Genomic DNA, 12632 nt, shown 5'->3' with positions numbered 1-12632 from the left:
TCTGTGAAACTGTACTACATTTGTTCTCACCCAACTATTTCTTCTTTTGTCTCCTTTATGGCATCTTTTTCTCCTCCTAGCCTCCACAAAAAGGCATTCCCAAAAGTTACACTCTTCTTCCTAGCCCAAAAGATTCTCACCATAGTGTGCGGTAGGCTTTAAAAAGTGACATGGTTTGATTTACTTTTTTTTTTTTTTTTTTTTTTTTTGGCCCCGAGTTCATTCTGGTGGCTGCGAAAAGACTAAATTGTAGTTCTGCAAAAGTAGACGTAAAAATCCGTGTGATATTGCAGAAACTTCAGGTGAGAGATGACAATGTCAGGACTGGGGTAGTGGCATCTCTGTTCCCATTGCCCGTACCCTAGTTTAAATCATTACTTTTTATGTGGACCACTGCGGCACTCTCACTACCTCTAGTCTTTCAATAGCTAATCTTTACACCACTCTTGTAGAAATCTTTTTTTTTTTTTTAAGATTTCTGTTTAAATGTCTACTCATTTGCCACAGCTTGAAGTCTGTTCCCTTTAGCCTGGCATTCACAACCCTTCATGATCCAGCCTCTTCAGCTAAACTAGACTAGAAATGTTCTCCTTTATGTTTTTGCTTATGCTATTGATTCTAGTCAGTGTGCCCTCCTCTGGCTCCCATCCTCACCAAGTAAAATCCTGTCCATCCAGTAAAACCATCTCAAATGCCACTGAATAGGAATTCTAGTTGCCATTTATTAAGTACTTAATTCTTAGTTATTAAGCAATCTAAGCCTTCTACATTCATTACCTGACTTTGATGCATTGCATACTGTTTCTTGTGTATTTATGTCATCTCTACAAGAATGCAAATTCCCTGAGAGCAGAAATGAGATTGTAGTTCATCTTGAGAATTGAATCCTTTGCTGTTCTATACATTTAGTTGCCGTCAGATAAATGTTTGGTGAATGACTGAATGATTGCAGAACTTTGAACCAGTTGCTATAGGAAGATCTAAAAGAAGCATAAGGGCTTATATTCTAGTTAAAGAAGACATCACAGGTCTGGGGGGGCGGTTGGATTTTCCAGAATACTACGCATTCAGGGAATACTAAATGGAGGATTGAACAAAGTTAGATTTAACAAAGTAATGCTACAGGAATGAAGTTTACATAGTAAAGGGAATGTTCAACGGCTTCAGTGTCAGGCAGACCTGGTTTTGAATTCCTGCTTTTCTGCTTAATAGGTGTGTGACACTGAACAGCCATTTGCTCTCTTTCTAAACTGCATCTGTAAAATGGGCATATTACAATATCCTTCATAGGACTTTTGCAAAGATTAAATGAGATAATATATCCAAGTGCATATCAGAGTGCTCAAGAAATGTTTAAAAAGTAAAAAATGGTGAGCTAGTTTTTAAAGGAAGTAAGAATGTTGGATTGTCTGAGGGGTGTTAGCAGGTCACTTCAGGTTGAGATGAGAGGTAGGGGGACTTGGGAATTGGCCAGCTTACATCATATCATAGGGGCTGCCAGGAGCCTGGAAATAACTGATGATAATTCTAAAAGTGCTTCAGGATATTATGTAATGTGAAGTCTCACACTACATAAATTATTTCAGTAACCCTTGTATAGTTCCAGAAGCAAAAGGAGGGAGGGAAGGGGAACTGCAGTTTGCAAACATCACTGAAAGTATGTGCTCACCCCCTCCCACACGAATTTTTAAAGAGTAATTTGACATCAGTGCTTGATTGGAATCTACAAAGCAATTTCAAGATTACCAGCCAGCCTCTTGAAAAATGCTTTTGGCTTTGCCAGAGTGAATTATTGAGGTTTTTAACTCTTACATGGACATGGATTGCTAATGATGAAAAGGAATAAAGTTGTGTGCAAAATTTACTGTGTAAACTTTTCAAATCTTTTGCAACCATTTATTAATCCCCCACCAAAAAAGCCTGTCTAACGTAGGTGGGTGGTGCTGGGCTTTTGGTGGCCACATCGTGTCTATCTTTAAATATTTATATGGGTGTATCTGCAGATTGAAACAATTCACGAAGAGCTGGGCGGCTTTTTTTTTGTTGTTTGTTTGCTTGTTTTTTTGGTTTTTTTTGTTTTGTTTTGTTTTGTTTTGTTTTGTTTTTTTAGCGCTAAAACTCACATTCGCGGCTATTTTAGCAATTAGCCCCGGCTCTTCCGCTACTCGAACCCCCCAAAACTACATCTCCCAGCATGCTCTAAAGCTGGTCTGACCTCATTTCAAATGGCCCCGTAGGGCAACAAGGATGGTTAGTTTTGACCGTGCTTATTTGTCCCATAAATTATCGATCCTAATTGGCAGTTATTTGGGCTTTTATATTTGCCGACCTCTCGTTTTTGTACCGTGGTCACTAAATGAAGGGCTTCTGGCCTGGGAGGGCCCATGTATTCTTTCAATTGGTTGGGGAGCTGGGACAGTGTCTCTGGCAATAACGAGAATAGGAGGGAATGTTGACCAGGGAGCACCGCTGCGGCCGTTCAGAGGAGCAGGAACAGGAGCCCGGGCTGAGTCTGAAAAAAGCCGGATCCAGAAGGTGGCTCCGGAACGGCTGGAATTGGAAGATGGAGGAGCCGGAGGAACCGGCGGACAGTGGGCAGTCGCTGCCTCCAGTGTACATCTACAGTCCCGAGTATGTCAGCATGTGCGACTCCCTGGCCAAAGTCCCCAAACGGGTAAGAGAGGTCGGGATAAAAGACCGTGGGCTTTTAGGGTGGGGGTGGGGGCTGTTGGACCGGACAGCATTAGGAAGCTGAGAGGATTCCGGGCTGGGGGAAATCTTCAGCAGAAATTTGGGCAGGTGTGCTAGGCTATGGAGGAAGTGTTCCCTTACAGTTTCTGAGAGCGCCGCATTTATCGTCGGGGCGTCCAACGCACCGGAGGGGGTAGGGGTGCGGGGGAGGGGATGGTACTAGGGAATGGTGGCTCCACTACAAGGGATCCCTGAAGTGGAGAAGACGCTGCAAGAGAAACGTTCCAGCACCTCCGTAAGGCCCGGTGGCTTTCTCCTTAGCTATTTATATACTTTGTATCTATTTTGTCTAAAGTGCATTGCAACTGGTAAATAAAAAGCGAGGGGAGTTAAAAGTTACTTTCTTTGTTCAGGATGATGAAGTCGATGGTATTTCTCTGAAATAAACATTGAAGAGACGTTTTTCTGCCTTTTTTTTTTCTTTTTTGTTGATGCTTCTAGGCCAGTATGGTACATTCTTTGATTGAAGCATATGCACTGCATAAGCAAATGAGGTAAGTTGTCTTTCTTGAACCAAGCCCTGAAGCTAAGTGCTCCTTAGTATCCTACTTCACAGTGGATCTAATTAGGAAGAGAATAGTCCTTTCTTTCAAAGTTTTTTGCAATTCAGTGTTTGTAATCTGCCTGTAACCCAGTGAAAGCTCTTGAAGCATTAAGAAAACTTGAAAAAAGTACGGAAAGCAGTTAAGACCCATTAGAAATAAGATTCTATTGCTGGAAGGGAAAGTAATCTAGGGATAGGTGCCCTGTGGAGATTTCAAGGTGAGTACCTTAGGGTACTAAAACCCATCTGATGGAAAAGAAATTTTATTCACCTGTGACATGTTCTGAGATTTCTATGTGTTTATTTCTAAGCCAAATCTGAGGGTGTATGTTCAAGTTAAGACTTTTAGACACCCCATCACTATCACCTAACTTTTACAATTAAGCCTGGAGACAAGTCAAGACCAAAGCAAAACTACAACCAAACCAGAACTCAGCACACACTTAAGTGTTGCTTTAAAAAAAAGAATGAACTTGCTGTTTATCATTATAAGAATGGATATTTTAGCCCTGTCACTTGTAGGATTATTTATGACATTGTCTGGCCAAATAGGTGAGTGTCTACTCTGACTTGTGTAGTATACTTCATTTATTCCCCCAGAAGGTAGTGTAATAGGCTTTCAAATTTTATCCTTATTATTAACAAAATCATTTACTGAGTACCTTTTTTTTTTTTTTTCCCATATGTTTGGTAGACATGAGAACTATATGCCTTCCATCACAGTTACTTAACTTTTCCAAAAATTACTTTACGGGCACATGGGTGGTTTAAGCATCCAACTCTTGATTTCCACTCAGGTCATGATCTCACTGTTCGTGAGTTCGAGTGCCACATCAGGCTCCATGCTGACAGTGTGGAGCATGCTTGGGATTCTCTCTCTTTCTCTCTCTTTCTGCCCCTTCCATGTGTGCACGCTCTCTCTCTCTCTCTCTCTCTCTCAAATTAAATTAAATAAACATAAAGAATATTTTAAGACAAACAAGAAATCGATGTAAAGCAGAACTGTCCCATTCCCTTGCTATTAAGCAGAGAGGCTTTCTGTAAGTGTTTGTTAGATAAGAGGAAGGGCACTAGAAACCTTAGGGCAGGAAAACATGGTCCAAAAAACTGTAACATTTTTATTTTAATGCACAGATTTGTCATTTTCTTGAAGGAGAAGCAAGAGTCCTTGTATCTTGGCCATGTATATGGAAATTTTTTGATATTTATTTATTTTTGAGAGACAGCATGTGGGGGAGGGGCAGAGACAGAGAGAGAGGATCCAAAGTGGGCTCCGTGCTGACATCTGTGAGCCTGATGCAGAGCTTGAACCATGAGATCATGACCCGAGCCGAAGTTGCACCCTTAATCAACTGAGCCACCCAGGCGCTACTATATATATTTAATTGTTGAGACTGAGCTACAGGATTCTTCTGGCCAGCTTGGTGACAGTACTAGCCTATACAGTCATATTAATTCATGAAAAACCCATGGCTGAGTTCCCATTCAGCAAACAAAAAAAAAGCACTACTGCCTCCCTGTGGCGTAGGTCATCGCTTTTCCAACTTGAATGTACATATGAATCACCTTGTTAAATTCCGATTCTATAGATCTAAGGTGGCGCTGAAGGCTGAAGTTCTGCCTGTCTGACAGGCTCCTAGGTGCTGCTGCTGCTGCTGCCGCTGCCGCTGCCACCGCCGCTGCCGCCGCCACCACTGGTCCATAGACTACACTTTAAGGGGCAGTGGCAGAGTCAGGAAAAGAAATGGGGAATAGGCAGACAAGTTAAAGGTGGTAAGTCCGGTTGTTAGCTTAACACCACCCTGTATTCTGAGTCACTTCTATTTGTCACTTCCTGTGAGAGCTTCTGAGCAAAGTCCCTTCTCTTCTTCCTCTCAGAGGTGGATATGAGGGACCAAATATAGGAACTTTTATGTTTTGAGTTGCCTATTTGTTATCTGTTAGTATTAACAATAATGATAGTCATCCACAAAGCGTTTTCATATGTTATCATTTCATTTTCACATTAAGTCCCATAAGATCTCCCCACTTTACAGGTGAGGAAACTGAACTACAGAAGTCAATTTGCCTGAGGTTATGGAGCTGATAAGTACAGAATTAAGAAGAGGTGCTCAGTTCTCAACTCCAAATTCAAAATTCATGATAATAAAGTTGCCTATTAAAGTAAAATTAGGGGCAACTGGGTGGCTCAGTCAGTTAAGTGTCTGACTCTTGGTTTTGGCTAAGGTCATGATCTCACAGTTCATGGAATTGAGCCCCAAGTCAGGCTCTGTGCTGACAGTACAGAGTCTGCTTGGGATTCTCTCTCTCCGTCTCTCTCTGCCCCTCTCCTGTTCTCTCACTCGCTCTCTCAAAATAAATAAATAAACTTAAAAATTTTTTAAAGTAAAACTGTAGCTGAAAGGATTATATGTCCCAATTAGGAACTAATTCAAGTGCAAAGATCTCTGCCTACTAGTTTGTCATGGAAGTTGTAACTCACAGAGTGAAGTTTGTCCAATATCTGATTATTTCACTTAAATATAATCACTGGCTTTTTTTTTTTTTTTACTACCTGTGAACTCAAGGAGATCTGTCCTCTCACCCCTTATTAGTGGAATCATTACAGAGATGTGAGGAAGTGAAGACTACATCAGTAAAGGAAGAGAACATGTTTATTATTTCAGCCCACTGGAACTGGGAGCTGGGAGTTGTATTTTCTGCTCAGACTGCTGGCTCCTGCTTCCAGTTTCTGGCATACTCTGGTTCTGACTCACTCACCTCTCTTTGTTCTCTGTTATTATTAGGATAGTTAAGCCCAAAGTAGCCTCCATGGAGGAGATGGCCACCTTCCACACTGATGCCTATCTGCAGCATCTCCAGAAGGTCAGCCAAGAAGGAGATGACGATCATCCAGACTCCGTAGAATACGGGCTAGGTAAAGTCATTACTGGGCAGTGATGGGAGGTAGACAACCTCCACCTATAAATTGTAACTACTTATTTTACAACTTGCATGAAAGTCTTTATTTTTTAATTAAAAACTAATGTGTTAACCACAATATTAATCTCTTAGCTTAAACACGTATCTCACTGAACAAGCAAACCATATGAGTTGAGCAAAACCAAATGACGGATTAGACGGAGGAAAATCTTTTAGTTGCTTAAGCCCAATAGCAGTGCCCACATTGGGTCTGGCTGTTAAAACTTGAGTACATGTTTATGTTCTGGATAAGTTTTCAACCCTATTTCACATTAAACAGCTGTATTTTTTTTAAACTGTAGGTGGCCAATGGGATAGTCTAGAGAAATAGCATGGTTTAGTAGAACTCTGCTCTGGGAGATAGTGAGTCAAGGGACCTGGGTCCCAGACCTGGCTCTGTATGACCAAGATAAGCTATATCACCTCTCAGGACTCTGTTTCTCCATCTGTAGGGTGTGACTAGCTAATCTTGAAGATTTAGCCTTTCTAGGTCCAATGCTTTAAAAAAATTATTTCCCCAACATTGGAGATGTTTGCTTCTCATTTGGAAGCTGATGTTACCACAGGAGCTTTTTGGTAAGATATGTTGTTGTCACATATCAAGCTATTCCTCCTAATAGAGTTCCAGACCCACTTCGAATATGTGGAGGTGGGACCTTCCTCCTACACCCCCAATCAGTACTCAGGACACTAGCTGGGTGTCCTACAATTCAACTCTGACACTATCTGCCTGGAGATAGCATCAGATCCCACAGGTTAAGGACTCAGTACCACAACACTGCTCTACTCTTTAGATACCAATTGCAAGCCCAGGTTGTTACCTGTGCTTCTGACTGGCCATAAATCAGACGTCCCCACAATCCCCTCTTTGGGTTTAATTTTCTAGAGCAGTGCACAGAACTCAGGGAACCCATTTAATCACTAGATTACTAGTTGCTTACAAAAGGATATGTATAACTCAGAATGGCCAGATGGAAGAGATGCATAGGGCAAGGTATGATGAGAGGATGTGGAGCCTCCATGCACTCTCCAGGCATACCAGTCTCCCCACATCTCCATGTGTTCACCAAACCAGAAGCTCTCCCAGCCCTCCTTTTGCGTTTTAGGAGGCTCCGTTACATAGGCATGACTGATTAGATCATTGACCAATTGGTGATTGAACTCAATCTCCAGCCCCTTCCTCTCTCAGGAGGCCAGGGGATAGGACTGGTAGTTCCAACCTTCAATCACCTGATTTGCTCCACTGGCTACCAACCTCCATCCTTAGGTATGATCCACAGGTCACCTCATTAGTATCACAAAGACACCTTTATTCGTCTCATTGTTCAGGAAATTCCAACAGTTTTAGGAGCTCTGTGTCAGAAATGGAAATGAAGATCATGTATAAATATTTCCTATTATATAAACCACAGTATCACACCTCCTCTTTCTCCAATCCATCTTTTAACAAACTCTTCTGATGTTTGCCCAAAGGTTATGACTGTCCAGCCACTGAAGGGATATTTGACTACGCAGCAGCTGTAGGAGGGGCTACAATCACAGCTGCCCAATGCCTGATTGATGGAATGTGCAAAGTAGCAATTAACTGGTCCGGAGGGTGGCATCATGCAAAGAAGTAAGAAAATGACCTTTCTGCTTTCTGCCTCTTTCCTTGAGTCAGTTTCTCAGTTATGTAAACTCTTATGCTTATTGTATCAGCATTTATTGGGAGACTTGTGTATGCATATAGCACTTTACCAGGCATCCTGAAGAGATACAAGTGAAATAGAAGAAGATAGGACAATATAATGGAAACCACACCATTGAAAGGCAGGATACCTGGCCTCTATGCCTAGTTTTTCTACAAACTTGGCTAACTGACCTGGAAAGATTAACCTCTCTAAGCCTCAGTTTTTCCATCAGGAAAATGGGCAGGGCAAAGGATATAACTAGACAATCTCTACATTTCTTTCCAGCTTTTTGGACATTCCCCTCACTTCAAGGGACTTATGCTCTAGAAACACTAACAAAATTAGAATAATTAGGGAGCAATATCAATTTTTTACCCACTGAATATATATATGAGCTGAAGAGATTTAGCAGTATGGAGAAATTAATCATGGAAGTCTTGGAAGAGGTGAATTTTAGAACTAGTTCTGAAAGAAGTGGCAAACGGATTTTCAAACAGGTGGAAAATTAATGAGAATAGATTTAAAACAAAATGCTGAAGAATCAAGAAGGAAGCTCATGCTACCATCTCTAGGGATAGTGGCAACCAACTGAGAGAGTTCAGTGTCACTCTAAGGAGAAAGGGCTTCTGAAACAGCTGTTCTCAGGTGCATACTGTTGGCCATGACTTTGATACTCCTTGGTGCTCTGAAGTCCAGAGAAAATGGCACTTTGGTTTTCAGAATAAAACTGAGTACAACCTCAGCAGATGAAGATTAAGATGCTAGTATGGAATTCATTTCATCAAATCAGCAGATTTTCTGTGTGACCAAGGAAGTCCTTGAGAAAATTTACTACTAGAATCTACTACTGAGGTGATGGCGCTAAGAGAACCAGTGTTTAATAAGGAGTTTTACATGGCCTTAAAAACAAAGAGAAACAGCTTACCTTTTGTTAGCTTTTGCTCTATTAAAAATTTTCAAAATAAAGACAGTGATTCCTAGGACAAAAAAAAAAATGACCCTCCTTTAAACCACACATGAAAGGCAGAGTCGGGGGGGAGGGGGAACCCAGCCTGTCTGAACCAACGACCTCTATTCGAATCCTCTTGTGCTTAGCAAGTTGGGAAGAAAAGTAATGTGGTTTCGTGGAAAATGCCTGATCCTGTGAATTAGATCTAGTTTCTGCATGTGGCACTGGAGGATCTTATACATTGAGTTTCTTATAATTTTTTGAATGTTTTTAATATTTATTTTTGAGAGTCAGAGACAGAGCATGAGCGGAGTATGGGCAGAGACAGAAGGAGACCCAGAATCTGAAATAGGCTCCAAGCTCTGAGCTGTCAGCACACAGCCTGGCATAGGGCTTGAACCCACAAACTGTGAGATCATGACCTGAGCCAAAGTCGGACGCTTAACTGACTGAGCCACCCGGGCACCCCAGATCTTATGTATTTAAATTCAGGGCCTGGATCCGTTTCTAGTGGAATACCCAGATACCTGCCACTTGTCACTGTTTTGCTTTGAAATGAAGCATACTCAATCTAGAGCCAATCATGGCTGCTTCTGGGCTACATGTAGGTGGGTATTATCTTAACTGTTTCAGACAGCTTTCAGATGATCCTACCTGGAAACAGACACTGTGGTGAATAGAAATTACAGAGAGTCTCTAGGGATTGCCCCAATTCTGGTCCAGATTCTAGGGGGTTCTTGGCACCTCTGGAACATCTCTGCAAATGGACTACAAGCATGTAGCCCACCAACTTACATCTAGCAAGCATTATCTATTTTAACCACAATATTTGTTTAAACTTTTCCATCCCCAAATACTTGTATGGATTCAGACATGCCATTTATTCATTCAGCATGCACTGATTAAGCACCTACTATATGCCAAGCATGTGTTTATCATCACTAATAAGCAGAGATATAAAAATTGAAGCATGGTATATTTTTCCCTGACCAATTTTGAAAACAAATCTTCAAAATATCCTTGTTCTGGCATGGTTACAGTGAAACTGGTACACTCTTTTTGAAAGCTTTGGAAATAAGTGTTTAAAAGAGTGGGGAAAATGTTCATACCTGTTGACCCAGTAATATCATTCTTAGCAGTCTATTGTAAGGAAATAAAACCAATCCTGCCCTCAAGAAATTGATACCTTAAGAGGTAAGACAGCAAATAATTGCATTCAGAAACTAAAAAACAAACAGTGATTTTCAAAGACAATTCTTCAAAAGAAGAATGATGAGGGACTAATGCTATTAGATATTAAACATACAAAACTAGAATAATGAAAACGTGGTACCACTGGTATAAGATTAGACAGATGATATTACGGTATGCTCTTCAAAGAGACTTTTACATATAAGAATTCAGTCTATTATAAAAGATGCTTTGCAAGTGAATAGGAGTGGAAAGGATTGTTCAGTAAATGATGTTGTGACAGTTGGTAGCATTTATACCCTCATCTCCTGTAATAAACTAAAAGAAGTGGCAGCTAGATTGAAGAGTTAAATATAAAAAATCAAATTAAAAAAACTAGAATGAATGGATATTTATCAGGCTTCTGAAGGGAAATAGATTTTCTAAGCTTAGGAAGTAATAGAAAAAATTCCCAAAGGAAAAGATCAACAAATTTAGATATATAAAATTTTAAAACCAAAATAATTTTTAAAAGTTTTGTGGTCATTTAAAAAATAAGATTTAAACACAGACTAAAAAGGCATATTTGACAAAAATATGACAGAATGTGACAGGTTTATATTTTCTAAGTAAGGCACTTACACAGTATGAAGTATAAGAAATATGGGCAAAGAGCACAAATAGAAAATTTGCAAAGGTGTTTAAGAACAACTGGAAAACATGGGGCAATGTTCATCACTACTGATCAAAGAAATGCAAATTTAAACAACTAAGTAGCCTCTCTTTAAGCCAGAATTGAAAAAGATGGTACTTATTTGGCTGGTAATAGTGTTTCAGCCCCTTAAATTTGGTAGCTAATGTGTATTAATGCCCTTTATCTACCTTAGGGATAAGGACTGATGTCCTTTAATCCTACTACTGAGAATATTTCCAGAAAAAATAATGCAAAATATGCAAAAAAACTATTTGCATGGAAGCCTTTATCAGTGTTACTTATGAAACAAAAAAAATTAGAAATAATGTGAATATGTAGTAATAAGGAAATGGTGAATCTACTCCATAGAATATTATGCTATTTTTTAAATGATGATTATGAAGACGATAGAGCATTTCAGAAAAATACTTATGTGTTAATAAAAAATCAGGTTTTAAAATTGTATGCACACTGCAATTACAACTTTATAGAACATACACATATTAAAAAAAACAGTGGGAATAATAATAGTGGCTATATTAGGGTAGCAGAATTATTGATGATTTTTAAAAATGTGTTTCTTTAGTTTGCAAAATTTCTGGAAAGAGATTTTATTACTTTTGCAGCTAAAATATTACCAAAATCAAAAGATGCAAAAAAAGTTACAGCAAATATTACAGATGTTTAAATTCTTTATTCTAATTGATTTTTTTTTTAGTTTATTTATTTGCTTTTGAGATAGAAAGGGAGAGTGAGAGAAAAAACGAGTCGGGGAGGGGCAGAAAGAAAGGAAAGAGAATCCCAAGCAGGCTCCACGCTGTCAGTGCAGAGCCCAACATAGGGCTCAATCTCACCAACCATGAGGTCATGGCTTAGCCGAAACCAAGTGTCAGATGCTTAACCGACTGAGCCACACAGGCGCCCTTCTAATTGATTTTTTAAAACGCTAAAATGTAGATAAATGGACAAAAGACATGAACAATTCACAAAAGAGGAAACAAATAGTAAATAAACATGAATAAATATTTAGCATCACTGATAATTATGGGAAGAGAGATTGAAATATAGTATATACATGTATACATTTTTCTCCTCCCAGATTTGAGCTGAAGGAAGAAAGATTTTTTACCTCATATATCTATAACTCTTGGTAATCTAACCTAAGGAAATAAGCCAATCCAACATATGGAAAAGCTGTGTGTATGAAGATGGTCATTTCTCTCTTATAGCCAAAAAAGAGGAGGGAGACCTGAATATCCAACAACAGCAGAATGGTTAAGTTTTATACTGTAACATATCCACTTGATGGGCTATTATGTAACCATTAACAAATGGTGGTTAGGATGACTATATAACAAAAAAAAAAGTGCATATTGGGGTGCCTGGGTGGCTCAGTCAGTTGAGCATCTGACTTCGGCTTAGGTCATGATCTCACGGTTGGTGAGTTCAAGCCTCAAGTCGGGCTCTACACTGACGTGTGGAGCCTGCTTGGGATTCTCTCTCTCTCCCTCTCTGTCTGCTCCTGCCCCGCTCTCACACTCCTCTCTCTCTCTTTCCCTCCCTCCCTCCCTCCCTCCCTCCCTCTCAAATAAAATACAACTTTAAAAAACAGTGCATATTGTATAATGTTGGCTTTGTTTTTAAAGGGCAGGTAGCTGTAACATTGTACATTCACTCTGATTAGTCATGTAAAAAAATAGATGCTTATGAAAAAAACATTTTTTTCTTCTTAGAAGGAAATACAACAAAATGATACTGGTGACTTTGTGAGGATGATGATACTGTGAAAGATATAGATATATATATAGATACACACATACATACATACACACGTATACATGTATCTTTTTTCTGTTTCCTATATCTTCTCTAATGTGTATTTTATCAGCAGAA

The 12632-nt window shown here is 39.6% G+C and overlaps 1 protein-coding gene across 8 annotated transcripts in view; it reads left to right on the top strand.

The window, feature by feature from the left end:
• Positions 1–2103: 2103 nt before the first annotated feature.
• HDAC8 (histone deacetylase 8) overlaps positions 2104–12632 on the top strand; it is a 226833-nt gene continuing 216304 nt past the window's right edge. The window contains exons 1-4 of one of the 8 annotated variants that reach the window (XM_040467749.1): positions 2104–2674; positions 3193–3245; positions 6082–6212; positions 7730–7871. In XM_040467749.1, coding sequence (XP_040323683.1) covers positions 2450–2674; positions 3193–3245; positions 6082–6212; positions 7730–7871 — 551 coding nt within the window. In that variant the 5' untranslated portion in view covers positions 2104–2449. The remainder of the gene's footprint in view (positions 2675–3192; positions 3246–6081; positions 6213–7729; positions 7872–12632) is intronic. The other 7 variants (XM_040467748.1, XM_040467753.1, XM_040467751.1 and 4 more) reach the window with 7 other exon arrangements.

Source organism: Herpailurus yagouaroundi, unplaced genomic scaffold, assembly GCF_014898765.1.
Source record: "Herpailurus yagouaroundi ecotype Mexico unplaced genomic scaffold, PumYag 67569, whole genome shotgun sequence".
NCBI classification, from domain to species: domain Eukaryota; kingdom Metazoa; phylum Chordata; class Mammalia; order Carnivora; family Felidae; genus Herpailurus; species Herpailurus yagouaroundi.
The sequence above is the reverse complement of the archived record's forward strand: the minus strand, read 5'-3'. Positions and strand labels throughout refer to the sequence as shown.